At 42.6% G+C, this 27209-nt stretch overlaps 1 protein-coding gene across 1 annotated transcript; it reads right to left on the bottom strand.

The window, feature by feature from the left end:
- Positions 1-4384: 4384 nt before the first annotated feature.
- On the bottom strand, positions 4385-26869 carry LOC137094887 (hyaluronan synthase 1-like). Its single transcript, XM_067460818.1, has 5 exons — positions 26794-26869; positions 14069-14766; positions 9838-10063; positions 7577-7709; positions 4385-6153 (listed from the first exon to the last, which is right to left on the bottom strand). The coding sequence occupies exons 2-5, from the start codon at positions 14762-14764 to the stop codon at positions 5478-5480; spliced, it is 1731 nt and encodes a 576-aa protein (XP_067316919.1). The 5' UTR covers positions 14765-14766; positions 26794-26869; the 3' UTR covers positions 4385-5477.
- Between the last annotated feature and the right edge of the window lie 340 nt (positions 26870-27209).

Below are 27209 nucleotides of genomic sequence, written 5' to 3'. Positions count from 1 at the left end.
AATGCCAGTGGTAATACTGTTTCCTTCTCCCACCCTTGTTGCGTCACATCATCTTCTTTGTTGACAAAGCAGCTGTTGAACTGTTTATGAATGTAGTTGTCATTGCTGTTACAATAACTAATTTTTCTACCAAATAGTCAAAACGCAAAGCTAAACCTTTAACTTTCCCTTTACCATCATGTCTCCAGATAATCTAAAGCATCGTTTCTCAAACTGAGAGTTGGGACTCCTTGGGGGGGGGGGGGTCATGAGAGGGTTTCTGAGGGGTCACCAAAGATCATCAGAAAACACATATTTCAGATGGTCTTGGGAATCCCTTTGGCAGAGAAGGCTGAAGATCTCTCCACCTATCCTTCCTTTCTGGAAACAGACAGCGAATCCTCCCATCAAAAGCTCTCCTCCACTGTGACTGGACAGCCTCTTAGTCAAGGGGAGGCTGTTTCTGACACTCAACGCCAGGAGAGGGGAGCGCAGGCGTGCTCAGTACATGGCAGTATGGGGCTCATGTGTGGGCAAGGGAGAGTGTGTGAGGCTGGAGGGAGACTTGCACCAGTGAGTCCCTTCAAGGCATGGGGGTTCTGTATGGGACTTTCAGCCTAATTCTATCATTGGTGCGGTTCAGAATGCTCTTTGATTGTCGTTTAACTATAAATCCCAGCAACTAAAACTCCCAAATAACTATAACTATAAATCCCAGATTTCAGAATGTTCTTTGATTATAGGTTAACAACAAATCCCAGCAACTACAACTCCCAAATAACAAAATCAATCCCTCCCCAACCCCACCAGTGTTCAAATTTGGGCATATCTGGTGTTTGTGCCAAATTTGGTCCAGTGAATGAAATACATCTTGCATATCGGATATTTACATTACCATTCATAACAGTAGCAAAATTACAGTTATGAAGTAGCAACAAAAATATCATTATGGTTGGGGGTCACCACAACATGAGGAACTGTATTAAGGGGTAGCTGCATTAGGAAGGTTGAGAAACACTGATCTAAAGCCTACCTGTCGGAGTATGATCGTAATGATAATACTTGATATGAAGCTACAGTTCATGAAACCTTTAATTTTCCCTTTACCATTAAGTCCCAAGATGGTCTAAAGTGAAGTCTGACTTGGCCATGGTGGTCCACACCCTAGTTACCTCCAGATTGGATTAGTGCAATATACTGTACATTGGGCTGCCTTTGAAAATGGCCCGGAAGCTGCAATTGGTTCAATAACAGGAGCTGGTTACAGGGAGAGGTCAACCCTCCTGTTTAAACAGCTCCGCTGGCTGCCAATAAGTTTCCAGTCCCAATTAATGGTGCAGGTGATTCCCTACAAAGCCGTAAATGGTTCAGGACCTGCCTATCTTCAAGATCACATCTTCCCCTGCGAACCAGCATGCACTTTAAGATTGTCTGGGGAGGCTCTGCTCTTGCTTCCACTGATGTCTCAAGCGCAACTGGTGGGAACGAGAGAGAGATATGTAATGTCTTTCTGCTTGTGGGTAAACAGTATTTCTTGCTGTTTCTTTGTCAGTATTGATGTGGAGATTGTCTGGTTTGCCTACTCTGGAACATGCAACATATAATTGTCCTTCTTTAGGGATCCCTTTCAAATCTATGATACTATATCTCTCTTTGTGTGAATCATATCTATCTAACTATATCTATGGCTGGATGGCTCTTTTTCAGGAGGGCTTTGATTACGTTTTCTTGCTCTGGTGAAGAGAGTTGGACAGAATAGCCTTAAGTATTTTCTATTGGGGGTTCTGTGTGGGAAGTTTGCCCCAATTCTGTCATTGGTGGGGTTCAGCATGCTCTTTGATTGTAGGTGAACTATAAATCCCAGTAACTATAACTCCCAAATGTCAGGGTCTATTTCCTCCAAACTCCATCTGTGTTCATATTTGGGCATATGGAATATTCATGCCAAGTTTGGTCCAGATCCATCATTGTTTGAGTCCACAGTTCTCTCTGGATGTAGGTGAATTATAACTCCCAAACTCAAGGTCAATGCCTACGAAACCCTTCTAGTGTTTTCTGCTGATCATGGGAGTCCTGTGTGCCAAGATTGGTTCAATTTCATCATTGGTGGAGTTCAGAATGCTCTTTGATTGTAAGTAAACTATAAATCCCAACAACTACAACTCTCAAATGGAAAAACCATTTTTTTGAGTGATGGTCACTCCTTGAGTTAGTAGGTGTCTTGTGGCCAAATTTGGCGGCAATTTGCCCAGTGGTTTTTGAGTTATGTTAATCCCACAAACAAACATTACATTTTTATTTATATAGATGAAACTGGAGTTCATGAAACCTTTAACTCTCTTTACCATTAAGTCTCCAGATGACCTAAAGCCTACTTGTTTATGATAAGGATGATGATAATAAAGCCAGTATTTTATCTTGCAGTACAAAGCGTAAGGAATGCAACAAGCTAATGAACACTTCAGCACTGCATGCTGGAAAGCAGTATACAGTGAGCCCTCCACATTGTTGGGGTTATGGGCACAGAAGCCCTGCAAAATTGGAAAAACTATGAATAAAAAAACCCCTATTATTTTTCCTAGAAGAATACTTCTCTAGGATCTGCAGGTCCTCCAACAAGAGTCTAAGACAGGCCTGCACAACCTGAGGAGTAAGGGGTCAAAATTTGATAAAATAAGCATCTTAGGGCTCTAGATATGTTATTAGCACCTCACTTTCCAAGTCAGATATAATTCATGACTAATTAGTATTAATATTTTGTTGTGTTCTTTGAAGTCTTAGGGTGACCCTGTCAGTTTTCTTGTCAATATTTATTCAAAGGGGACTGGTCTTCCTCTGAGGCCGAGAAAATGTGACTTCTCTCAAGTCACCCATATAAAAATGTGTTTTTTATCTGTTGGGTTATTATTTTTTGTTATTATGTGTGTATTGGTTGTTGTATTCAGGCACTGCATGTTTGCCTTTTTATGACTGGAATATGCAGAGTCCCTTCGGGGAGATTGGGCAGAATATAAATAAAGTATTACTATTATTTTACTGACACAAAAACACAGTATGTCACAGCAAACGAGATATATATGCTGGATTTTGTATCACAAAATCACAAGTTGAACACTTCCCAAGTGTCTAGGACTGTGTGATATTATTATTATTATTATTATTATTATTATTATTATTATTATTTTCACTCAAGTCGCCCAGGGGGTTCAAAGCCATAGTCAGGTTCCAAGTACTATACCACTATTCCTTCCCTCTTTTTCCTACTTCACTTTCTCTCTCTTTTACTTTTCTTCTTTCCCTGTTTGTTACCTTTCCTCCTTTTCTCCCTTCATCATTCCTTCTTTCTCTTTTCCCTCCCTCCTTCTTTCCATCTCTTTTGCCAATTTCTCTTTAGAGTCTCACTTATCTAACCTTCGGTCATCCAACGTTCCTTATTATCCACTGCAGTTTGCCTCCCACCCGGATCCACAGCTGCTTCAATACACTGCGCCGTTTTGGTGCTAATTTAGTAAATACAGTAATTACTATGTAATGTTACCATGTATTAAACTGCTTTTTCTGGTGATTTGTTGCAAAACATGATGTTTTGGTGTTTAATTTGTAAAATCATAACGTAACTTGACATTTAATAGGCTTTTCCTTAATCCTTCCTATATGGTTCCAGCCCAGTTTACCTGTCCGAATGTATTCTCCCCTATGAACCATCAAGGATGTCAAGATCTTCCGGAGAGGCCCTGCTCTCAGTCCCACCACTTTCGCAAGCGCGTTTGGTGGGAACGAGAGACAGGGCCTTCTCTGTGGTGGCCCCTCGGCTATGGAACTCTCTCCCGAGCGAGATTAGATCTGCCCCCCTCCCCCTTGTCCTTCAGGAGGCTAGTGAAATCCTGGTTATGGAATGAAGCATTCCCAGAATGATGATTGAGACTGGTTACAGACCAAAGTGAGTGACCACATATGCGGACTGAGTTGATTTTACCTTGGCGATTTGGTATATATGTATTTTATCTATATGTATTTTAATTTTGTATTGTTGTATGATGTTTTAACTTGTATTAGTAGCATTGAATCCTTGCTCTAAGCCGGTCTGAGTCCCTCTACAGAGGTGAAAAAATTGGGATATAAAAGTTTTAAATAATTAATTAATTAAATAAAATTATCCAACATTTTCGCTTATCTAACATTCTGCCGGCCTGTTCATGTTAGATAAGCAAGACTCTACTATATTTATTTTTCTGGCCAAAGCTGACCAAAGAATCGAGCTGGAGGATGTGGGGCAGGTCTAGAGATCCCTATTAACCAAATCCATAAATAATCAAATCTGCAAAAGTCAGACCCACAAATGTTGTCATGCAGCAGTCCATTGTAAAATTAAAATTAAAATTAAAATAAGCACGCCATCAGAATGTTTCCAAAATAAATAAAGATTTATTTTACAGTATTTATAAAACTTTGTCATTATTTTTTTAAAAAAAATTCTCATCATTCAACTATTTTTTTCCTTTTTTCCTTAAAGAAACCATTAAATAGACTTTTTTAATTATTAAAATAGGACAAATAAATAACTTTGGATGCCTTCATTTTCTTGCATGAAACGGATTCCCCCCCTTACTCATTATAGTAAGAAAGAGGTGATGGGGAAACTGACCAGTGTTATCTTTCTTTCCAGGTTGGGAAAAAAAATGCAAGGTAGGATTTCCCCATTTCTGTTGCCCAACTGTAAACCTATGCTTTGTAAAACCTCAAGTGTCCATAAGGCAAGATAAGGCACAATGCCTTTGTTTACTTTTTTCAGAAAAGAAAGAGAGAGAAAAAATAGAGAGAGAGAGATAGAGAGAGAAGTAAAGTCATTGTATAGGCCAGGACTCCCATTCTAGAGAAGAAAGAGTTTTTTCCTCCACTTCTCCAACCTTTTGCAAACTTCAGTAGAACATCTGCAACATCTGAGTCTCTTTCTCTCAGAATGGCCGCTCTGCTCCGACTCAGAAGTGTCCTGGCATTCAGTGCAATGAGACCGGGTCTTGTGCAGTGCAGATCCCTATATTTTCCCCACAGCAGCAATGCCATGTCTCAGAAGTGAAAGAAGACAATGCTGGTGCTCCCTGAATGAGAACATTCAATACTAATAAATAAACTGAGGTCAGAAATGTTTCCCGGGTGCAGAAATGAGAGAGAAGGGGTAACTAGGAGCTTCTCTCCGTCAGTTGGGTGAAACAGATACCCTTCCTGAGATACCATCATCTTCCAGGAGCCTTCCACCAGTTTTGAGGCTTCTTCAGAACTTGGCTTCTGGAAGAGAACTCAAGGAGCCTAGACTTCACCTCTACTGACTATAGGGGAAGCAAGGAAGAGGGGGCCATCCTCAATCACAAACTCCATGAGAAGCTCCTCCTAGGCTAGAACTTTGTCAACAAACTAAGACTCTCAATTCCCAGTCTTCACCTGTCCAGTAGTGGCCAGGTATAGATATCAAGTTGCCCAGCCCTTTCTCTCTGTCCACTTCACACCTCAACACTGTAGAAATCCACTCTTTTCCGGCAGCACTTCCGAACCCACACCCAATAGAGCATGATCATGAATGTCCAGTAGCCCAGGTAGATGGCTGAACCAATGAGAAGGTACCAGATCTCGGTTCGCTTGTCATCTGTTGTCCAATCAGCTAAGGCCTCTAGGTAGATGGTATAGATCAGGCCTCCCAAAAGGAGCAGACCCCAAATAGAAACAGGCAGCAGAGGCATGTAGTTCCCCACCATTTTCTTCCGGCCTGAGGTGCCCCAGCTGCTCTTGTTCATGGTCACGATGGCAAAGTATTTAGCCGGGAGCAGGCCGCCCATGTAGAGCACGGCATAGAGGGACATGAAGATCATGATGAAGTTTCCCCTCAGCCAGCAGGCGTAAAGGGCCTTCACGCAGGCCACCAACTGGACACACAGTAGCACCCACAGTATGTCCCACAGGTTTCCCCCGTAAAAGAGCCGTAGGACGGTGGCTGTGACGAAAAAGGGGAAGATGCCAGAGACCACAGACTCATAGGTCATCCATAAGTGGTGACGGTGCCACCAGAGGGCATTGTAGAGCCACTCCCGGAAGTAGGATTTGGTCCAACGGGTTTGCTGTGCCAGCCAACGCAGGAATAAGGACGGGGTCTCTGAGTAGCAGCGGGAGCGAGCAGTGTATCTAGTGCAAGGAGAGGAGAAAATCAATATTATGTAATCCAGGTATGCTTCTATTTCCATAACAGCCTAGCATCTTATTATTATTGAGCCTCCTTAAAATTATTGAGTCCCCTCGAGGGGATAGGGTGGAATACAAATACAGTATTATTATTATTATTAGTAGTAGTATTGTCAAAGGCTTTCATGGCCGGAATCACTGGGTTGTTGTAAGCTTTTCAGGCTGTATGGCCATGTTCCAGAAGCATTCTCTCCTGACATTTTCCCTGCAACTATGGCAAGCATCCTAAGAGGTTGTGAGGTCTGTTGGAAACTAAGCAAGTGAGGTTTATATATCTGTGGAGTGTCCAGGGTGGGAGAAAGAATTCTTGTTTCTCCCAACAAAGGATTCCCCCTGGCAGGAATCAGCCAGGCCTTGAAGCTGCAAAGCTTTGCAATGCTAATCAACAGACAAGAATTCGTTCCTTAGCTTCAGCTTAAAATGACCTTGGCGATTAAAAAAAAATTGCAAACATCCAACAGGAGTCATTCACCATATGCAAATGAGCTCTAGAGCTTCCAGGTATTGACTTCTGAGAAAGACTGATGATGATAAATAAAAAAAAAATGTTATGTCAGGAGCGACTTGAGAAACTGCAAGTTGCTTCTGGTGTGAGAGAATTGGCCGTCTGGAAGGACATTGCCCAGGGGATGCCCGGATGATTTGATGGTTTTTTTTATCATCCTTGTGGGAGGCTTCTCTCATGTCCCCGCATGAGGAGCTGGAGTTATAGAGGGAGCTCATCTGCCTCTCCCCTGATTCGAACCTGCAACCTGTCGGTCTTCAGTCCTGCCGGCACAGGGGTTTAACCCACTGCACCACCGGGGGCTTTAATAATAATAATAATAATAATAATAATAATAATAATAATAATAATGTATTTTCGAAGGCTTTCATGGCTGGAATCACTGGGTTGTTGTAGGTTTTTCAGGCTATATGGCTATGTTCTAGAAGCATTATCTCCTGATGTTTCACCTGCATCTATGGCAAGCATCCTCAGAGGTTGTGATAATCAATCCTCCTCATCATCATCATCATTGCATTACCCACCTCTCCCTGAGGCTCAAAGTAGGATACAACATCATTAAAACCATGAAATGTTTTAATGAAATGCAATTTAAAATTCACAACTTCAGAATTTCACAGAAAGGTCTTTTCTCATCTAGGTATTTGAGGTCCTCTGCTGTACCTCTATGGTTTGCTTCCACCTGAGGTTGTTGATTCAATAGAGTTTTCAAATATTCATCATTTTGCATATCCCCATAAATTCCTGGAACATATCTCTCACATGGAGACAGGAGTTGAACTGTACTCTTCCTATCTCCCTGCTGTGATGCATCCTACATGGATCTTGTTTTAGAAGATCGAGTTAGCTATGTTTACTTACTTGGTGGCATAGCCGATGCTCAGCATCCTGTTGGTGAGGTGCCGATCATCCCCAAAAGTACAATGGGTTCCAAGGAACTTCTGATTGTACCAGGACTCCAGAAACTGCTGCAGGAGGTCATTCCGATACAAGCCTGAAGAGGGAAGATGGCCAGAAGATGAGACCAGAAATGGAGAAAGACCTGTTGAGTCCCAAGCCTGGTGTCTCCAGATAGACTTTAGGGGGGCTGTGAACCCAATGCAAAAAAAAAAAAAAAATGACTCTTCTCCCTTGATCTTTTTTTTGTTACTTTGGGGAAAGAGGGTTCACAGCTTCCATCAAATTCTCAGGTTGGTCCATTACTTAAGAAGTTTAAGAACTACTATCATAAATTATTTCAAGAGACACCACAGAGCTATAAAAATGTGCAATATTGTCTCTGAAAGGACAATGGAAGTACAGCTAATCATTTATGCATAATTGCATATACCAGTCTATAGATGAGAATGCACATTAAAACTGATAGTATTTTTGTTTATTCGTTCAGTCGCTTCAGACCCTTTGTGACCTCATGGACCAGCCCATGCCAGAGCTCCTTGTCGACCATCACCACCCCCAGCTCCTTATATATTACTAGCTGTCCCCTGCCACACGTTGCTGTGGCCCAGACTATGTATATGTGTTTTGTGTGTGTATATATTTGTGTATGTGTGTATATATGTGGTATTGTGCATGCGTTGTATATATATTTTTGCTTTTTAAGTCTCTTCCGCTGTGTTTTTCAGTGTTTTTATGAGTGATGGTCACTCGTTGGCCTGGTAGATGCATTGTGTCCAAATTTGGTGTCAATTCGTCCAATGGTTATTGAGTTATGTTAATCCCACAAATGAGCATCACATTTTTATTTATATAGATTTAGCATGCTTATTTATTTTGTAATTCTGTACAAATTCTGTAATTCTGATGTCCATTATAGTTATTCTTGCACAGGTACATAATGTTCAATTTAAATTTAGAGTATTCTCCCAGGCCCTAAAGTGCTGCCTGTTTCACGCACATAAAAACCTGATGTTGGATGCAGTGAACATTTCACAAGAGAAAAGTAGGATCAAGCAACATCAGAATGTTGACAAATTAAGATGAAAAATGCTATTAATGAGGAAGTACTCATAAGCTAGGAGAGACTGCAGCAGTTTGTTTTTGCCTGAGCCTACTGAGAAGGACACAATTTTACTCCCTCCTCCCCTCTCTCCACTGATCAATTACCGCATATACACGAGTATAAGCTGACCTGAATATAAGCCGAGGCACCTAATTTTACCATAAAAAAACTGAGAAAATGTATTGATTCGAGTATAAGTCGAGGGTGGGAAATGCAGCAGCTACTGGTAAATTTCAAAATAAAATTAGGTAACAATAACATTACATTAATTGAGCCATCCATTGGTTAAATCTTTTTGAATATTTACATAAAACTGTAATTTAAGACAAGACTGTCCAACTCTGATTAAACCATTATTCTAACCTTCTTCAATGTAAATGTGCTAACGTACAGTATCCTTACAAAAATAATAGAGTAAAATAATAAATGTAATAATAATAATAGAGTCATATAATGGAAATGTAACAATAACAGTAATAATAGAGTAAAATAATATAAATGTAATAATAATAATAGAGTAATATAATGGAAATGTTATAATAACAGTAATAATAGAGTAAGATAATAAATGTAATAACAGAGTAAAATAATAAATGTAATAATAACAACAATACATAGAGCAAAATAATAAATATAATAATAATAAATAGTGTGAAATAATAAATAGAATAATAATAGAGTGAACTAATAAATGTAATAAATAATAATAGAGGAAAATAATATAAATGTAATAATAATAATAATAAATAGAGTAAAATAATAAATGTAATAATAATTATTATTATAATAACACAGTAAAATAATAAATAACCTTGACTAGAGTATAAGCTGAGTGGGGCTTTTTCAGCCTGAAAAAAGGGCTGAAAAACTTGGCTTATACTCAAGTATATACGGTAACTACTTTTATGTTTTGAACCCAGTTTGGAACAATGTAAACTGAAGGAAAATGGGAGGAGAAGAGACATTTTGAAAGCAGCTGAAAAAGTGGAATAGCAGAGGATGAATCACGACTGTCTATATCAAATTTGGGGGAAATCCCATGTTCTTTCCGATCTTAAGTAGTAACACCACTGTCTATTAAGATGAAGAAGAACGAAGCCATGGTTGGGAGAAGCCTTACCCAGAGGGCCACTGATGCAGGAGACACAGTTGAAGAAAGACTGGCAGGCACGCTCAATGTTGAAGGCCATCCAGTAGCGCAAGCTGCTCATGAAGCTGATGTAGGAGTCAGAGAGGTTCAGGATTCGCACATCCCCGCCAACTGCCCCATAGCGTTCATTTGACTCCAACACCTTCACCAGTTCCACTGTCGCCTGTGGCTCCAGTTTAGTATCTGAGTCACAAACCTGAGAGAAGGCAAGAAATTTAGACCGGAGGCAAGACAAGCACAATTAGATTTTGCTATCTGACGCAGAGCAATCTGTGTCATCTACCTAGCCAGTTGCGGTGGCACAATGGGTTAAACCCTTGTGCCAGCAGGACTGCGAACAGAAAGGTCAGCGGTTCAAATCTGGGGAGAGCATGTTGAGCTTCCTCTGTCAGCTCCAGCTTTTTCTCTTTTGTAACATGTGTTTGAATCCGGGGAGTGGGGTGAGCTCCCATCTATCAGCTCCAGCTTGAGAGGAGCCTCCCACAAGGATGGTAAAACATCCGGGCATCCCCTGGGCAATGTCATTGCAGATGGCCAATTCTCTCACACCAGAAGCAACTTGCAGTTTCTCAAGTCGCTCCTGACACAGAAGAAAAAACCTAGCTAAACATCCGGACTATAGGGTTTAGGACCTAAATCCAGCCAAATAATTTTGGTGAAGGAGAGATACATTATGCCAGCACAATGCAACATCCAGCCAGGATAGTGACATTACATGGCACCCATCAACGTTTGAGTGCTGTTGCTTTGTGCAGTGTCCAACTGCAATGTGCAATGCGTAATCACAATGCAGAATGTCGATATGTGTACTACTCCAACTGCCACCAGCAAAATACATCTGTTGCACTATAGCAAATCACCCATATGTGTAGGACATGTCACACAAGCATATACCACAATAAAGATGCCAGCTAGAAAATCCCATAAGTGCATTTCCATTTCCTTGGTGATGAAAACCTAGTACCAATTGTGTCCATTAACTATATGCTTGTCATTCAAAATACCCCAAATTGGTTGCTGGAGGTGGTTGCTTCATTCTGCCTAACAGAAAAACCGGACTAAGAACATTCTTGGTGCTTTTACTTTGCTGGAAACACGTTGGCAACACAAGTGGAAGTCTGTAGAAGAGGTGCCATAGGTGGTTCATGCAAAATTGTCAGTGGAGGGATGTAACTTCTAGTTACCATTGCATGAAAGGACGGGATACCAGTGCTTTCTCATCTCTGGCAAAGCTCACATGCACATACTACTACTCCTAGAGGGGAATCTACAGCAACCAAGTGAGGTGTACATGAATGTCCAGATTTCACGGCCCTGCTAAGAAAACAACAACTATATTTGTGTTTTGTTTGGGGAGAAGTGCCATGCAATGAAGAGCCTGCTGGGACTTGGGAGGGTGCTCAACAGACAGCCAGGCTTAGATGCTGTCTCAGCTTGCAAAAAAAGTCTGGCTTGAGGCAAAAAAGTCACACTTTCGTTGCTCAATTGCCTCATCTGTGAAATGGGAATGATACATTCTTAATCGTAGCAGTGAGTAATCCATGAGCAAGCAAGAATCAAATCCTGTTTTCTGTGGTCAAATTAATGAGATGGGTTGATGTTTTGGCTGCAAACAACTAGGGCAAAAGAACATATTGCTTTTCATAATGTATGGAAATCAATTTGGAAAGCAGAATTAGTTTAGATCTACGAGGGTTGAATGAAAAGTAATGCCTCCACCTTCGTAACTCCTCAACAGATGGCAGTACTGGTATGTGGCAGGTACTGGCTTTTTCAGTAGACTTTCCTCTACAGTTCCACTTTGGAGGGAAGCCTTAGCATTGATCGGTTGTGTTGTTAAATTAAGAAGTATGAAACCCTGCACATACGGTCGGTCAATGTGACTTAAACAACGTGCAGTCATTGAATTCTTGACAGCAGAAGATGTCACCGCAAAGGAGATTCATCAGAGAATGCAAGCTGTTTATGGTGATTGTGTTGATGTGAGTACTGTATGTCATTGGGCGAGTAAGTTTAAAGATGTTGAGATAACACCTTCTGCTGTCAAGAATTCAATGACTGCATGTTGCTTAAGTCACATTGACCTACCGTCTGCGCAGGGTTCCATACTTCACACTTTAACAACACAACTGTTCAATGCTAAGACTTCCTGCCAAAATGGAACTGTAGAGGAGAGTCTACTGAACAAGCCAGTACCTGCTGCATACCAGTACTGCCATCTGTTGAGGAGTTATGAAGGTGGAGGCATTACTTTTTATTCAACCCTCGTAGATTTAAAAGGCATTTATGTGTGAAAGGGACAATTTTGGTCCTCCAAAGCCTTTTGGACTACAGTGCACATAATCTCTCGTCATAGGCAATGTTTGAGGATGATGAAACTGGAATCCCATAAAATCAGGAAGGGTTGGAGTTGTCCATCCTCAGGTTATACAGAGTAAAGAAACATGGGTTATTTAGTAACCATGTCTGTAGCACAAGCAAAATTAATTATTTTGCATCTAGATAAACAAATTTCCACAAAGTATAACATTTTGTAGATGTAGTAAATTTGTATCTTTCCTTCTTTATTTGCTTTGAATAGGGAGGGCAAAAGGATGTTTGGCTCTTCAGAGGTTTGGGAGCTCCCAGCTCCTATTAGAACAAAGGTTGAGGACAATGAAAATTCTTTAACCCTTTAACTGATAGCAATCTTGTGAACTTTACTTATGATTAAGCATTTAATGTAAACTGTAGATTGGTAGGAAAATGAAACTGAATGTAAAGACAAAGATTAAGGCAACAATTATGCAGAAATACGATTAAAGTGACACATTTACAGGTGTTGGCATGTTTCAAGGTGGGTGCTTATCGAGTTGGATGTTGTGCTGAGGATATGCAGTATTAGACTAGGATCAGGGGAGCCAGGGTGCATCTTTGATATGTTTCATTATCAAATTTAAGATACTCTATTTGCATCTGATGCAGTTGCATTTAATGAAGTGTACTAAAGTTCAAAGAAGTTTATACTGAAATATACTAGTTAATCTCAAAGGTGTTGCTCTCTGTCTTTCTTCTTCGGCTGATATAAATGAATGCAATTGTCTCCTTGCAAACACAGTTCGCTCCATGTGGCACAATTGTTTTGTATGCAGAACTGTGCTATTCCGAGCCATTTATTACTTTCCCAGGCCTACCGTAGAGCAGCATGTATGCCTGAAGCAGAGTGGGAGAATGGAAGAAGGATCTGGCTATGACCCTATAGCCCAGAGGTTCCCAACCTTTTTTTTTTGACCAGGGACCATTCTGACCAGGGACCACTTTGACCACTTGACCAGGGACCACTCTGACAAGGGACCACTCTGACCAGGGACCACTTTGACCAGGCACCACTTTGACCAGGCACCACTTTGATCAGGAACCACTTGACCAGGGACCACTCTGACCAGGGACCATTTGACCTGGAACCACTCTGACCAGGGACCACTCTCCAACATTAGTACCGAAAGAGTTATGAATCAGTGTTTGGTCAACTTTAGATTGGGTTTGGTTATTTGGGGTGCTGATTCAGAAAACTGCATTTGATAGACCACATCTGCTCTAGTTTCCAATACTGAACATATGCCATCCAGTATGTAGATAATCTGTTATGTCTTGCTACAGGGAAACTGCCAAATGCTTCTGCAATGCCTCTGTTCTCCTTCAAGCATCATTGGCCATTGAGGCTTCTGGAGCAATACAGTAGGTCTGGTGTGTGTGTGGTTGCTGTAGAGAGGAAGGAAAAGAATACCAACTTCCACAGCAGCCAAAAATAGATGTATACACCCATGAGGTTAATGTAAACTACCAGTGTATGGCACTAACAGGATGGCAGCTCATGTACATCATTTTGAGATTTATTTTTTCGTGTCATGAGTGACTTGAGAAACTGCAAGTCGCTTCTGGTGTGAGATAATTGGCCGTCTGCAAGGACACTGCCCAGGGCATGCCTGGATGTTTGATGTTTTACCCTCCTTGTGGGAGGCTTCTCTCATGTCCCCACATGGGAAGCTGGAGCTGACAGAGGGAGCTCAACCCACTCTCCCCTGATTCGAACCACTGACCTGTCAGTCAGCAATCCTGCTGGCACAAGGGCTTAACCCATTGCACCACCAGGGACTCTGAGATTCTCATATGAAAGATAAGTTGATAAAATACAACATGGGACGAGACAGAAATCACTTACCTGGACATAGTCCACTGAGTTCCCCAGGGCCTTGAAAGCTGTGTACATGACTTCCCTCTTCCCACCCCATTTCTGCATGATGCAGACACATCTCTTAGTCCGGATTAGCTCTTCTACGACCAGTTGCCCAGGGTCATCCATGTCTATTTCACTATAGAGGGATGGCTCATCCCCAGCCTGGTAGCCACTGTCCCCTTCATCCACATCCAGGTGAGGTTGGTGGTGGTAGTTGTTCTCCCAGATAAAACTGCCCACGTCCTCTTCTGCAAAGACTTCCTCGAACATATCCATCATGTACCGGTCATCAGGGCTGTTGCCATCTATCACCATGATCACCCGGAGCTTGTCGGGGGGATATAAGGTTCCCTTGACGGACTGAAGGCACTCCCGAAGGTAAGTCGGATCCTCCTGATAAGCAGAGATGGTGAGAGCCACTGTCTTTGTATAGCTGCATTTCAGTGAGTCCCTCCTCATCTTTTTGTGCTCCAGAAAGGCAAAGAAGCTCTGAATGACAAGATGGCATGCGAGAAAGGCACCATAAAGACCAAACGCCATGATGTGGTACTGGTCAGAAACCAGTTGGATCCCTGTGATGTATGCCCAAGCCAGGACAGAGAGTATGAGTAAGGCAAAGCCGATGGTGAGGATCCGACGGCCAGTCGAGACAATGATCTTGGGAGCTTTTGTAACGTCCATGCCTAGGAGGAAGAATTCAGAGAAGTGAATGCCTTTGATCATCTCCAAGAGGTTCAATATTTAGCAGTAGGGGAAGTATTTATGATATCATTCCATTGTAGTTATTTTTAAAACCCACATTGCTAACCCTTATGACTATGGATATGATTGGAAAATGTGAGCACAGAAGCTCACATATTGTCGAAGGCTTTAATGGCCGGAATCACTCAGTTCTTGTGGGTTGTTTCGGGCTATATGGCCATGTTCTAGAGGCATTTCTCCTGACGTTTTGCCTGCATCTATGGCAAGCTTCCTCAGAGGTGAGGTCACCTCACCTCTGAGGAAGCTTGCCATAGATGCAGGCGAAACGTCAGGAGAAATGCCTCTAGAACATGGCCATATAGCCCGAAAAAACCCACAAGAACTGAGCTCACATATTGTTTCCAATTCTGGGCATCACAATTGAAGAGAGATATTGACAAGCTGGAATGTGTCCAGAGGAGGGTGACTAAAATGATCAAGGGTCTGGAGAACAAGCCCTATGAGGAGCGGCTTAAAGAGCTGGGCATGTTTAGCCTGAAAAAGAGAAGGCTGAGAGGAGACATGATAGCCATGTATAAATATGTAAGAGGAAGTCATAGGGAGAAGGGAGCAAGCTTGTTTTCTGCTGTCCTGGAGACTAGGACACGAAACAATGGCTTCAAACTACAAGAAAGGAGATTCCACCTGAACATTAGGAAGAACTTCCTGACTGTGAGAGCTGTTCAACAGTGGAACTCTCTGCCCCAGAGTTCGGTAGAGGCTCCTTCTTTGGAAGCTTTTAAACAAAGCCTGGATGGCCATCTGTTGGGGGTGCTTTGAATGCAATATTCCTACTTCTTGGCAGGGGTTGGACTGGATGGCCCATGAGGTCTCTTCCAACTTTATAATTCTATGATTCTATAAGCCACAGAAATTGCCGAATGGGGTCAAAATCCTGTAAATGACTTACAGCAGCTTAACTCCCTAATTTAAAATGTAGTGCTATAGTAAATGTCTATGCCTGCTATGCACTATAGGAATAAATGGGTCTTCAAGAAAATCAGGTCTTGCCAAGAAGACAAAAGGATCAAGCTAAAACTTTGGACATATTCCGAAATGATTGTAAAGAACTATAGTGCATGGTAAAGTGGAAGGCAGTAGGGAAAAAGGAAGACTATATTATAGGTGGATGGATTCAGTCAAGGAAGCCACAGTCCTGGTTTTGCAAAATGTGAAGAAGGCAGCTACAGTAAGTGGGTTGTTTGGTGGTCTCTCATTCATAGTTTACCATAAGCAGAAATTGATTTGATGGAATATTTCAGCATTAAATACTTTTAAAGATGTATTGTCGAAGGCTTTCATGGTCTTATTTCTTACAGTAAGAAGCCAGACCTTGAAACTGCTAGGCCATTAAATGCTAATCAAGGTGGTCAATTGAAACATTCACATCTACCTCAAACAGACAAGAGTACTTTCTTCCACCCTGGACCTTCCACAGATATATAACCCCTATTTTCCTAGTTTTCAACAGACCTCACAACCATAGATGCAGGCAAAACGTCGGGAGAGAATGCTTCTGGAACATGGCCATGCAGACCAGAAAACTCACAACAAACCACTTTTACAGATGTTAAAGGTGAAGGCATTCTTTATCTCCTTTTGCAATACTTTAGCCACAACTGGCAAAAATGTCTAAAAGTATGAAAAAGGGAAATGTATGGGTCTTTCCTTACATTTGCATAATTCATTTAAGGTCACATTTCTCAACTTCTCTAAGTACAGAATCTGGATTTACCAGATTTTTTTTCTTTAGCTTCAACTCTTCAACCATTATAATCACAGAAAAATGGAATGTTTGATCCTATCTGTATATTTCCAAGGATAGGAGCCCCTGGTGGTGCAGTGAGTTCAACCCTTGTGCCAGCAGGACTGCTGACCAGAAGTCAGCGGTTCAAATCCAGGGAGAGTGAGTTGAGCTCCCTCTGTCACCTCCAGCTCCCCATGTGGGGACATAAGAGAAGCCTCCCACAAGGATGGTAAAACATCAAACATCCAGGCATCCCCTGGGCAACATCCTTGCAGACGGTCAATTGTCTCACACTAGAAGCAATTTGCAGTTTCTCAAGCTGCTCCTGACACAAAATAATACGAGGATGGGATGATTTATGGGGGAAAAGAAATATAAATTTGGTGATGGGCCAGGTTGTATGTGTGTGTGTGTTTTTAGGATCCTTGAATTATCCTAAAAAGCTAATTTGTTCCCAACAGGAGAGGCAAAACCTTGGATGAGGAGCAACTTTGGGAGAAGTGGCCCAAGACATTTTGCCACTGGAGGCAAAGGACAGCATGGCTTCCTGTTCTATATTCGGAAACTAACTGGACTGTGGATGAATGCTAGTAATGGGATAGCACCAGAAGAAGCCAGCTGGGCAGTGAACCTTCTCTAGAGTCATAGTCTGAACTTTAAGAAGTTATCCAAGATGCTGAAACTTGGACAGGTTTTAAAAAATTCATACTAAAGCTGAAATTGGATTCACTACCCCGGTGCCATGAAACTGAAACATTGGGAGCACCAGCTGCTCTTGGATAGGATTATGCATTGCACTTAATGGCAGTGTGCCATTTATAGGTACATGGGTTACCCAACACACTGGAAAGAAAGAAGAGATGTCATTTATGTCCCTATGATCTGCTACCTCAAAGCGTTATTGAACTTTGCCCAATGGTAGAGCTGACCCTAAGTTAAGGATTCAGTGTTACAGCATACATTTGATTCTAAAGATTGTCCCTTATTGCACCCTGGGATGCAATAAGCTAGTTGGGTAGAAGGCCCTGCCTCCATCTTTACCTCTTTATCATTCCTCCCCTTAATTATGTCAGAAGCAAATTGAGAATATACTGCAAGTCGTCTCTCGTGTGAGAGGATTGGCCATCTGCAAGGCCATCTGCCCATGGGACAACTGTGGGAGGCTTCTCTCATGTCCCCATATGAGGAGCTGGGGCTGAGAGACAGGAGCTCATCCTATCTCGTGGATTCAAACCTTCAGGTCAGCAGTTCAGCCTGCATAAGAGTTTAACCCATTGCACCACTGCAGCTCGTTACAATATTTTGTCCCCTTAAATGCAAGAATAATGCATTGCATTGGTGCCCTCAATGTGCCAGTTAATTAGGTAACTTGTACTGACCACTCATTTTGTGCCCAGAACAAGGTTGCCCTGCCATGGCACTCTCAAGCAGCTGAATCTGGGTGTCACAGAATGGCAGAACATCAACCTGAAAAGGGCGTGATAACAGTGTAGAAAATAAATAAATAGTAAACCATATTTTTACAGCCAGGGATTTGGAGAGGGTTGCTTAATGGGATTTTCTGGGCCAAAACAAACTTGCCTGGCTTGGAGCACGACGCACCTTGGGTTTGGAGAGCTGGATGGGGAATGCCACCACTGATTGCAAAACATTTAGGCACCCATTTGAGGAAGAGCATGGCTGAAATGATGACTCTCTGATCTTGGTTCTGGGAAGTTTCCTAGACTCTTGGTTAAATCTTGATATATCCCTCACTCCCTCAGCTTCCACAGTGCCAAGGTTTTGCCAAACTCACTCATTGGCAAAGACATCGGGTAAAGCTATAAAAAGTTATTAATGGGGCCAAGGAAGGGGTGTTTTCAAAATTTAAGGCAATTGGCAGTGTTGGTCACTGGATAAACAAATGAGAAAAGCACTCGATGTGATGGGTACAGTTAACCGCACCTCTCCTGGAATAGCACCTTAAGTTTTGCCCTCTTCTTACTTGTCCTTTTGGCTCCATCATCTTACTCATACTTTCAGCCACCTTGAAGACCAGTTTTGGAGCAGAAAGGGTGGACTATCAGTATAATAATTAAACAAATCCAGTACCAACAGATATGTTGGACTATATATTTCATCATCCTAGTGAGATTTGTTTCCAGATAATTGTATACACACTGGCAGGTAAGTTCATATCCAATCTGGCAGGGTGGGAGTGATGGGGACTGTAGTCCAGCACATTTGAAAGATACCAAAGCATTTGTGGGAGACTGGTATATAACCTCTAACTGGGAATACATCCCTCTGAAGTTATGGAATTCAATTCAGAGAAGAGCATATAAGTTCTACCAAGAATAACCAATGAGAAAGTTCTCAGTTGCACTATAAATTGTCTAAACACCAGTGGGTTCTCATGTTAGTTTTAGGTAAAGGTAAAGGTTTCCCCTTGACATTAAGTCCAGCCATTTTCCGACTCTGGGAGTTGTTGCTCATCTCCATTTCTAGGCTGAAGAGCCAGTGTTGTCCATAGACACCTTCAAGGTCATGTGGCTGGCATGACTGCATGGTACATGGTTACCTTCCCGCCGAAGCGGTACCTATTAATCTACTCACATTTGCATGTTTTCGAACTGCTAGGTTGTCAGAAGCTGAGGCTAACAGTGGGAGCTCACCCCTCTCCCCGGATTCAAACCAGTGACCTTTTAGTCAGCAAGTTCAACAGCTCAGTGGTTTAACCTACTGTACCAACAGGGCCCCCATATTAGTTCTAACTCCTATCAGTTCCCACCATTCCTACCTCCTCTATTGTTAAAGCATTGTGAAATAATATTTGGGCCTTAGGGTGAATAACAACAACAACAGTAAATATCCAAAATAACAATATTTCCACCAGTTTGGGACTCAAGATAGCCTTGCAGTTGCTGTCTGCCTTCAAACTGTTCCTGACTTATAGTGACCCAAAGCAAGCCTATCATACGAGGGATGAATGAAAAATAATGCCTCCACCTTCGTAACTCCTCAACAGGTGGCACTACTGGTATGTGGCAGGTACTGGCTTGTTCAGTAAACTTTCCTCTACAGTTCCATTCTGACAAGAAGCCTTAGCATTGAATGGTTGTGTTGTTAAAGTGCGAAGTATGGAACCCTGCACAGACGGTTGGTCAATGCGACTTGAATTCTTGACAGCAGAAGGTGTCACCCCAAAGGACATTCATCAGAGAATGCAAGCTGTTTATGGTGATTTTGTTGATGTGAGCTCTGTGTGTCATTGGGCGAGTAAGTTTAAAGATGTTGAGGTGACACTTTCTGCTGTCAAGTATTCAATGACTGCATGTTGCTTAAGTCGCATTGACAGACTGTCTGCACAGGGTTCCATACTTTGCACTTTAACAACACAACTGTTCAATGCTAAGGCTTCCTGCCAAAATGGAACTGTAGAGGAGAGTCTACTGAACAAGCCAATACCTACCGCATAGCAGTACTGCTATCTGTTGAGGAGTTATGAAGATGGAGGCATTACTTTTTATTCAAACCTTGTATTTCCTGGGGGGTTTCATGGTCTGGTCCAAAACTCAAACCACTATGCTCTCTCAAGGCAGTTTACAACAATTAATAACCAAACACAGATTTAAAAATTCACAATATATCTCAAAAGCTGAACGCACGACAGCCAATGCATGACGCAACCAGCCATGTGTGCCAGTAGTCACATGAAAAGACATACTGTAGACGGAAAGCACCACAGTTTTGTTGTATTGGAAATCCATGGCAACTGTTCTGGGAAACTGATATTGGTGGCTTACCACATTCTAAAAATACGGCTTCTTGGCCAAAGATGTTCACAGTTCAAATGTTGCCTAAATCACAAACTTTGTAGGTGGCCTTGGCTGAAAAGCAATTGCATCTCAGCCTCCAAACGGCACACGAAAGACTGAACGTAATTCCAACGAAACATCCGACTCGTGCTATGCCTCTCCTTCCACTTTACCCTCCAATAAATAAGTTTGGTATGTTTTTGTTTTGTTTTAGAAACCACTTTTGAACTGGCTTCCCCCATTATTTTCAATTCTCCGAAGCTTCTGTTTCAAAGTATAACGGAAATGACAAGTTACTTCCAGACAGCTCTGGATTGATCAGACGTACTGCTGTTGTTCTATTGAATGCAACAGGTCAGCTTTTCCATCAGATCAGAATGGTTTACGCAGGCTGGTTAAAACATTGGCAAACGGCTCTTTTACAAGCCGATCTTTCAACCCAGGTGGGAGCAGACCGTCAAGGGCAGCTGGTAAGCAACTCCAAAAAGTGGGCTGCCTGCCTATTGTGCACATTGGCTGTGGGTTGGCTCATGACCAGTATACCCAGGGCATAGCATGGATCGCACAGTAGAGCGATAAATCAATCCACCGCGGGCATGAAACTCACAATTTGGCATTACAATGGGAACACAGGAAATGATTGTATATTAGTCCATCTAGTTCTGACCTGCCTCCTGTTCGTTAACAGCAGCTCTCCAAGAGCTCACATGGGGAATTTCCCCAGGTTTCCTTGAAGATGGTAGGAACTGAATGTGGCATGCAGAAGACATCATCTGCCATTAAATCCCCCACCTCTCACAAAAGATACTGGAGCCCAACACTTAAAAACTGGGCTCAAAGCCAACCTTTAAAACTGTGGCATAGATACTGAGAACTGTGAAGACCTTGAGCACTCTAGCTGGAGTTCAGCTGTGACCAGCAGTGCTGTAGAATTTGAAGAGGCATGCGTGGAGGGAGAAAGAGAGACATGTGCCCAGAAAAAGGTACGTCAAGCCAACCCCGACCGGGACTGCCTTCTATCTGGAAACCGATGCCCTCACTGTGGGAGAATATGCGGGTCAAGAATAGGGCACCACAGTCACCTACGTAACAATGATAATGATAATGATGATGATAATAATAATAATAATACTTTATTTATACCCCGCCACCATCTCCCCAATGGGAACTCGGAGCGGCTTACATGGGCCTGGACAACATATTACAGCAAAATAAAACCAGAACATAAACAACAAGCAACATCATCGAAATTATGTCATCGAAATTACATAGAAAAAAAAGTATAAATACAGTAACAAAATAACATTCCAATAAACACAACCACGATAACAGTGAGCAGGCCACATGCACAGGATAAAATGATTAAAAAACTCTAATGAGATAAAAATAGGAGCAGGTTATTTGCAGGGAGCTCATAAAAACACACAGGGTTGTGGAACTAAACGCAGAAGCGTTGAGGGGAGCAATAGTGTCTACAGTTGTTGGCCATGTTCTAGAAGCATTCTCTCCTGATGTTTCACCTGCATCTATATTCACCGCCCGGAATGAATAGGAGCCCCCGGTGGCGCAATGGGTTAAACTCTTGTACCAGCAAGACTGAAGACCAACAGGTCGCAGGTGCGAATCTGGGGAGAGCATGGATGAGCTCCCTCTGTCAGCTCCAGCTCCCCATGGGGGAACATGAGAGAAGCCTCCCACAAGGATGGTAAAAACATCAAAACATCCCCTGGGCAACGTCCTTGCAGACGGCCAATTCTCTCACACCAGAAGAGACTTGCAGTTTCTCAAGTCATTCCTGACATGGGGGAAAAATAAAACACACACACACCAGGACACCGCACTTGGAGGACAATCTTACCCAGACAACAATCGCCTAAGTAAGGAAGTAAGTACGAAGTTATCCTCTGGATGTTTGGGCTAAAATCCCCATTTGCTTGAAGAAGAAACAGTGGAGAGATGATTTGATAGCCATTTTCAAATGTCTGAATGGATGTCGTGTAGAAGACGAAGCCGGCTGTGTATGCCATGCAGCTGTGGATAAGTCTACATAGGGCACCACCAAACGCAGCACTGCCCAAACACAAATCAAGGAACTCGAAAGGCACTGCAGACTCACTGAACCAGAGAAGTCAGCCATAGCAGAGCACCTAATGAACCAACCTGGACACATCATGTTATTGGAGAATACAGACTAGCTGGACCATGCTAACAACCACCATGCCAGGCTACACAGAGAAGCCATTGAAACCCACAAGCATGACAATATCAACAGAGAGGAGCAAACCATGAAAATGAACAAAATCTGGCTCCCAGTATTACAAAAAACCTATAGAATGAGGGCAGTAAATAAAGAACAAAACTCAAAAATCAGAGAAATTCCAGACAGGAATCAGTCGAGGCCAGCTAACACCTCCCAACAAAGGATTCTCCCAGGCAACAACCAGCTAGGCCTTGAAGCTGCAAGGCTCTGCAATTCTAATCAAGGTGATTAATTGCAACATTCACACTTGCCTCCAACAGACAAGAGTTCTTTCTCCCAACCTGGACATTCCACAGATATATAAACCTCACTTTCCTAGTTTCCAACAGACCTCACAACCTCTGATTGTTTGTCTGGAATTCCCATTTTTTAATTGTTGTTCTTCATTTACTGTTTTGATTTTAGAGTTTTTTTTAATACTGGTAGCCAGATTTTATTCATTTTTATGGTTTCCTCCCCTCTGTTGAAATTGTCCACATGCTTGTGGATTTCAAGCAGCCTGGCTTTGAAACTGCAAGGCTGTTCAATGCTAATCAAGGTGATTAATAGCAACATTCACACTTGCTTCCAAGAGACAAGAGTTGTTTCTCCCACCCTGGATATTATTCCACAGATATATAAACCCCACTCACTACCTCTGAGGATGTCTGCCATAGATGCAGGCAAAATGTCAGGAGAGAATGCTACTGGAACAGAGCCATACAGTCGGAAAACTCACAACAACCTGGTTTGTTTTCTGCTGCTCTAGAGACTACAAGGAAAAAAATGCCACCTAAACATTAGGAAGATCTTCTTTACTATATGAGCTATTCAATAGTGGAGCTTATGAGGGCGGTGGACTCGCCATCTCACTATGTAATACAATATGAAAAAAAATGTATTCCTGGTTTGAAAATGCTATTTTCTGATTGAATGGTACTTACTTTGAAAGTAGTTGTTATACTCCAGAAACATCATTCTTTTGGCACAAGCTATGTTGAATTGGTTAAGACTCGAGGAGATAGTCAAGCAAAATATGCTGCTATGGGATGTCCCACAAAAACTAAAGTTTTGGCAGTTTAATAAACTTTTTGTCTTTACGATACAACCAATTAGGAAATAACATTTATAACCCAGGAACAAAAGTTGTGTTACATAGTGAGGTCATGGATCAGTTTGGATGGGCACCTTTCCAGAGTCCTTGCATGCCCGAGAGTTGGACTACAGGGCTCTTGTAGTCCTTTCCAACGCTAAGGTTTTGCGATCCTATATCTTCCCAAATCTCCATGGAGTCTAGAACATCGACATCATGTCGCACACCTCGAATCCCCACAATTTTTTACACTCTGTATTAATCCTAGCTATCAATTCCCATCCATTATAGACGGGTTAAACCGCTGAGCTGCTGAACTTGATTTTTTTAGTCATGTCAGGAGCAACTTGAGAAACTGCAAGTCACTTCTGGTGTGAGAGAATTGGCCATCTGCAAGGACGTTGCTCAGGGGATGCCCGGATGTTTTGATGTGTTACCATCCTTGTGGGAGGCTTCTCTCATGTTGCCGCATGAGGAGCTGGAGCTGATAGAGAGAGCTCATTCGCACTCTCTCCGGATTTGAACCTGCGACCTGTCAGTCTTCAGTCCTGCCGACACATGGGTTTAACCCACTGCGCCACCGGGGGCTCCTGCTGAACTTGCTGACCAAATGGTTGGCGGTTCGAATTTGGGGAGCAGGGTGAGCTCCCGCTGTTAGCCTCAGCTTCTACAAACCTAACAGTTTGAAAATTTGCAAATGTGAGTAGATCAAAAGGTACTGCCTTGGCAGAAAGGTAACAGCGTGCCATGGAGTCATGCTAGCCACATGACCTAGGAGGTGTCTACAAACAACGCCGGCTCTTTGGCTTAGAAATTGAGATTAGCATCACCCCCCAGAGTCGGACACAACTAGACTTAATGTCAAGGGGAAACCTTTACCTTTTATTGCTCATTGGGATTTGGATCTACAATTAACATTTACAAGAACAGCCAAAGGGTCTATTTAATACATCTGATTGCAGGACAAAAGGGTATGTATATTTTCCTTTCTGAAAAAAAGAAATCCTTTAAACTCAGCCAAATAATCTGGAAAATTCACATAGACACACATCTCTCTCCTTGTACTGGAATTTACAATCCAGATTTTCCATCATTTTAACTCACAACTCACAGCTATTTATATTCTCAAAAGGAAAGAAGTGTCAGGATTGAGTTCCGGCTATGGAGAAATCATAGAAGTATTGCACCCAAAAGCTATCTAGTCCAGCTCTTATCAGTAAAGGAATCCATGGCTAAAGCATTCCTAATAGCTGATCCTTCTTGTAATACAGTACACAAAGGAGCAAAGCTCTACTAACCGCTGATTCATTTTTGTAAATGCCCAGTGGCAAAGTAGGAAAGAACCACTCTGCATATGCTCAGAGGCACACCTATCAATGATTCTGACCATTTTTTTTTTGCAGAGAAAGTAACTTATTCTACTTATCAACAAATTAAATACTCCCATGGCAATGTGAGTGGAGGCTCACTCTGTGTGTGCGTACACACTAGTTCTCAATGATCCTGAGAGTTCCTGGCAGAGAAAGCAGCTCATTAAGTGCACAAAGGAAAGCTGGGGGAAAGCACTCTGTATATGCTCAGGCACACACTGATTTATCAATGACCCTTAGAGTTCCTAACAGGAAAAGCAATTCTATCAGTTCAGGCCCGTAGCCAGGATTTCGTTTCGGGGGGGGGGGGGACATTTTCAGGGGGGGTTTCGGGGGGGCCTGAGTTTTGGGGGGGGGGCTGAGTCTGAGTGAAAGAGGGTCTAGCCTACCAAACCTTTTGTATCATTACCCCAATACCCCCATACATATGGGATATATTGAGAATGGTGATCAAATCATGATATTAATAAACATAACAGTTTAAATAATGCACCAGTAAGGCCTTTTCGTGAACCACCGTGAGAATTTCGGGGGGGAGGGGGCTGAAGCCCCCCGAGCCCCCCCCCCCCCCCCCCCCCTGGCTACATGCCTGTATCAGTTAACATCCTAAGTCCTCCCTCGGGGGTAGAGAAGTGACAGGGTAGAAATACCAGAAATAAATAAATTAACAAATGAAATGCTCAATAGCAAGATGGGGAAAAGCACTCTGTACATGCTCAGGGGCACGTGGATTATTATAAATGATCCTGAGAGTTCCTGGCAGGAAAAGTACAGAACTCAATTAGTTAACAAATTAAATGGCAAAGTGGGGGAAATGCACTTTGTGTATGCTCAGGAGAAGGGCAAATAAAATATCCAATTTCGAGGTGGGGAAAGCACTCTGCATATGCTCAGGAGCACACTGATTTATCAATCATCCTGAGAATTCCTGGCAGAAAAATAAATTAAATGGTAAAGTGGGGGGAAAGCACTCTGTGTATGCTATTATGATTATCAATCATCCTAGGAGTCCCTGGCAGAGAAAGCATTTCACTCCATCTGTTAACAAATGTCTAATGAGAAGACAGGGGGGAAAGCACTCTTTGCATGCTCAGGAGCACACTAATTATCAATCATTCCTTAATAGAGAAAGCAATTCACTCAATCTGTTAACAAATGCCCAATGGCAAGGAAGGGGGAAAAACACTCTGTGTATGCTCAGGAGCACACTGATTTATCAATCATCTTGAGAGTTCCTGGCAGGAAAAGTAATCCAAAAAGAAATGGCAAAGTGGGGGAAAGCACTCTGTGTATGCTCAGGAGCACACTGGTTAACAATCATCCTGAAAGGCCCTGGCAGAGAAAGCAATTCACTCCATCTGTTAACAAATGTCCAATGACAAGATAGGGAAGAAAGAACTCTGTGCATGCTCAGGAGTACACTGATTATTAAAACCCGACAAAGAAAGCCATTCACTCCATCTGTTAATAAATGCCCAATGGCAAGGTTGGGGGGGGGGGAGCACTCTGCGTATGCTCAGGAGCACACCGATTCCATTAATGGCCCAAGGAGTTCCTTCCTGGCCGAGAAGGCAACTCATTCTGCTAAGGAATGAACCCTGGCTTTCCAGGCGAGCCCCTTCTCTCCTCCCCTGCTGAGAGGGGACAGGGTGTCTGCCTCTCCCAGGCAAGCTTGGGGGGCTCCTGGACCCCCACCTTGGCCTCCCTCTCGCTTTTGGCTCACCTGCGGCTCCGGAGCAGGATCTGCGAAGGCTTCCTTTCGAGGAGGGTCGGGACTATCTTTCATCTCTGGCGGGGAAGGTTTTTGAATGCCAGGGAGGGAGGGGGGCGGACCCTCGGGTGCGTCAATCTGGGTTGAGCCCCAGCTGATGTCACAGGGAGCTCCCTTCAGCCAGGCAAATTTGGGACAAGCAAGCATTTCTCTCCCCCCCCCCCCCCCCAAACTCTTGAAAGAAAAACCCAAAACAAACCCATCGCGCCTTTGACTTATTTTGCAACCAACTTGATTTCTCTGTCTTGATTTTTTTTTCTTTTCTTCACATTCACTTCCCCCTTCTCTTTGAAACAAGAAGCAACTTATTGTGGAAGGCTCTCATGGCCGGAATCACTGGGTTATTGTGAGTTTTTCCCGGGCTGTTT

This window comes from Anolis sagrei, chromosome X (genome assembly GCF_037176765.1).
Source record: "Anolis sagrei isolate rAnoSag1 chromosome X, rAnoSag1.mat, whole genome shotgun sequence".
Lineage (NCBI taxonomy): Eukaryota > Metazoa > Chordata > Lepidosauria > Squamata > Dactyloidae > Anolis > Anolis sagrei.
This window is presented reverse-complemented; position numbering and strand designations above follow the sequence as displayed.

Bases quoted from the DNA above. Each gene is read 5' to 3' on its own strand.
- LOC137094887 (XM_067460818.1), bottom strand. From the start codon at position 14,764: ATGGACGTTACAAAAGCTCCCAAGATCATTGTCTCGACTGGCCGTCGG. The intron at 7,710-9,837 runs GTAAGGCTTCTC...TTCCCTCTTCAG, and splicing joins CTGCATCAGTGGCCCTCTGG to GCTTGTATCGGAATGACCTC. The intron at 6,154-7,576 runs GTAAGTAAACAT...TCCTTGCACTAG, and splicing joins AGCATCGGCTATGCCACCAA to ATACACTGCTCGCTCCCGCT.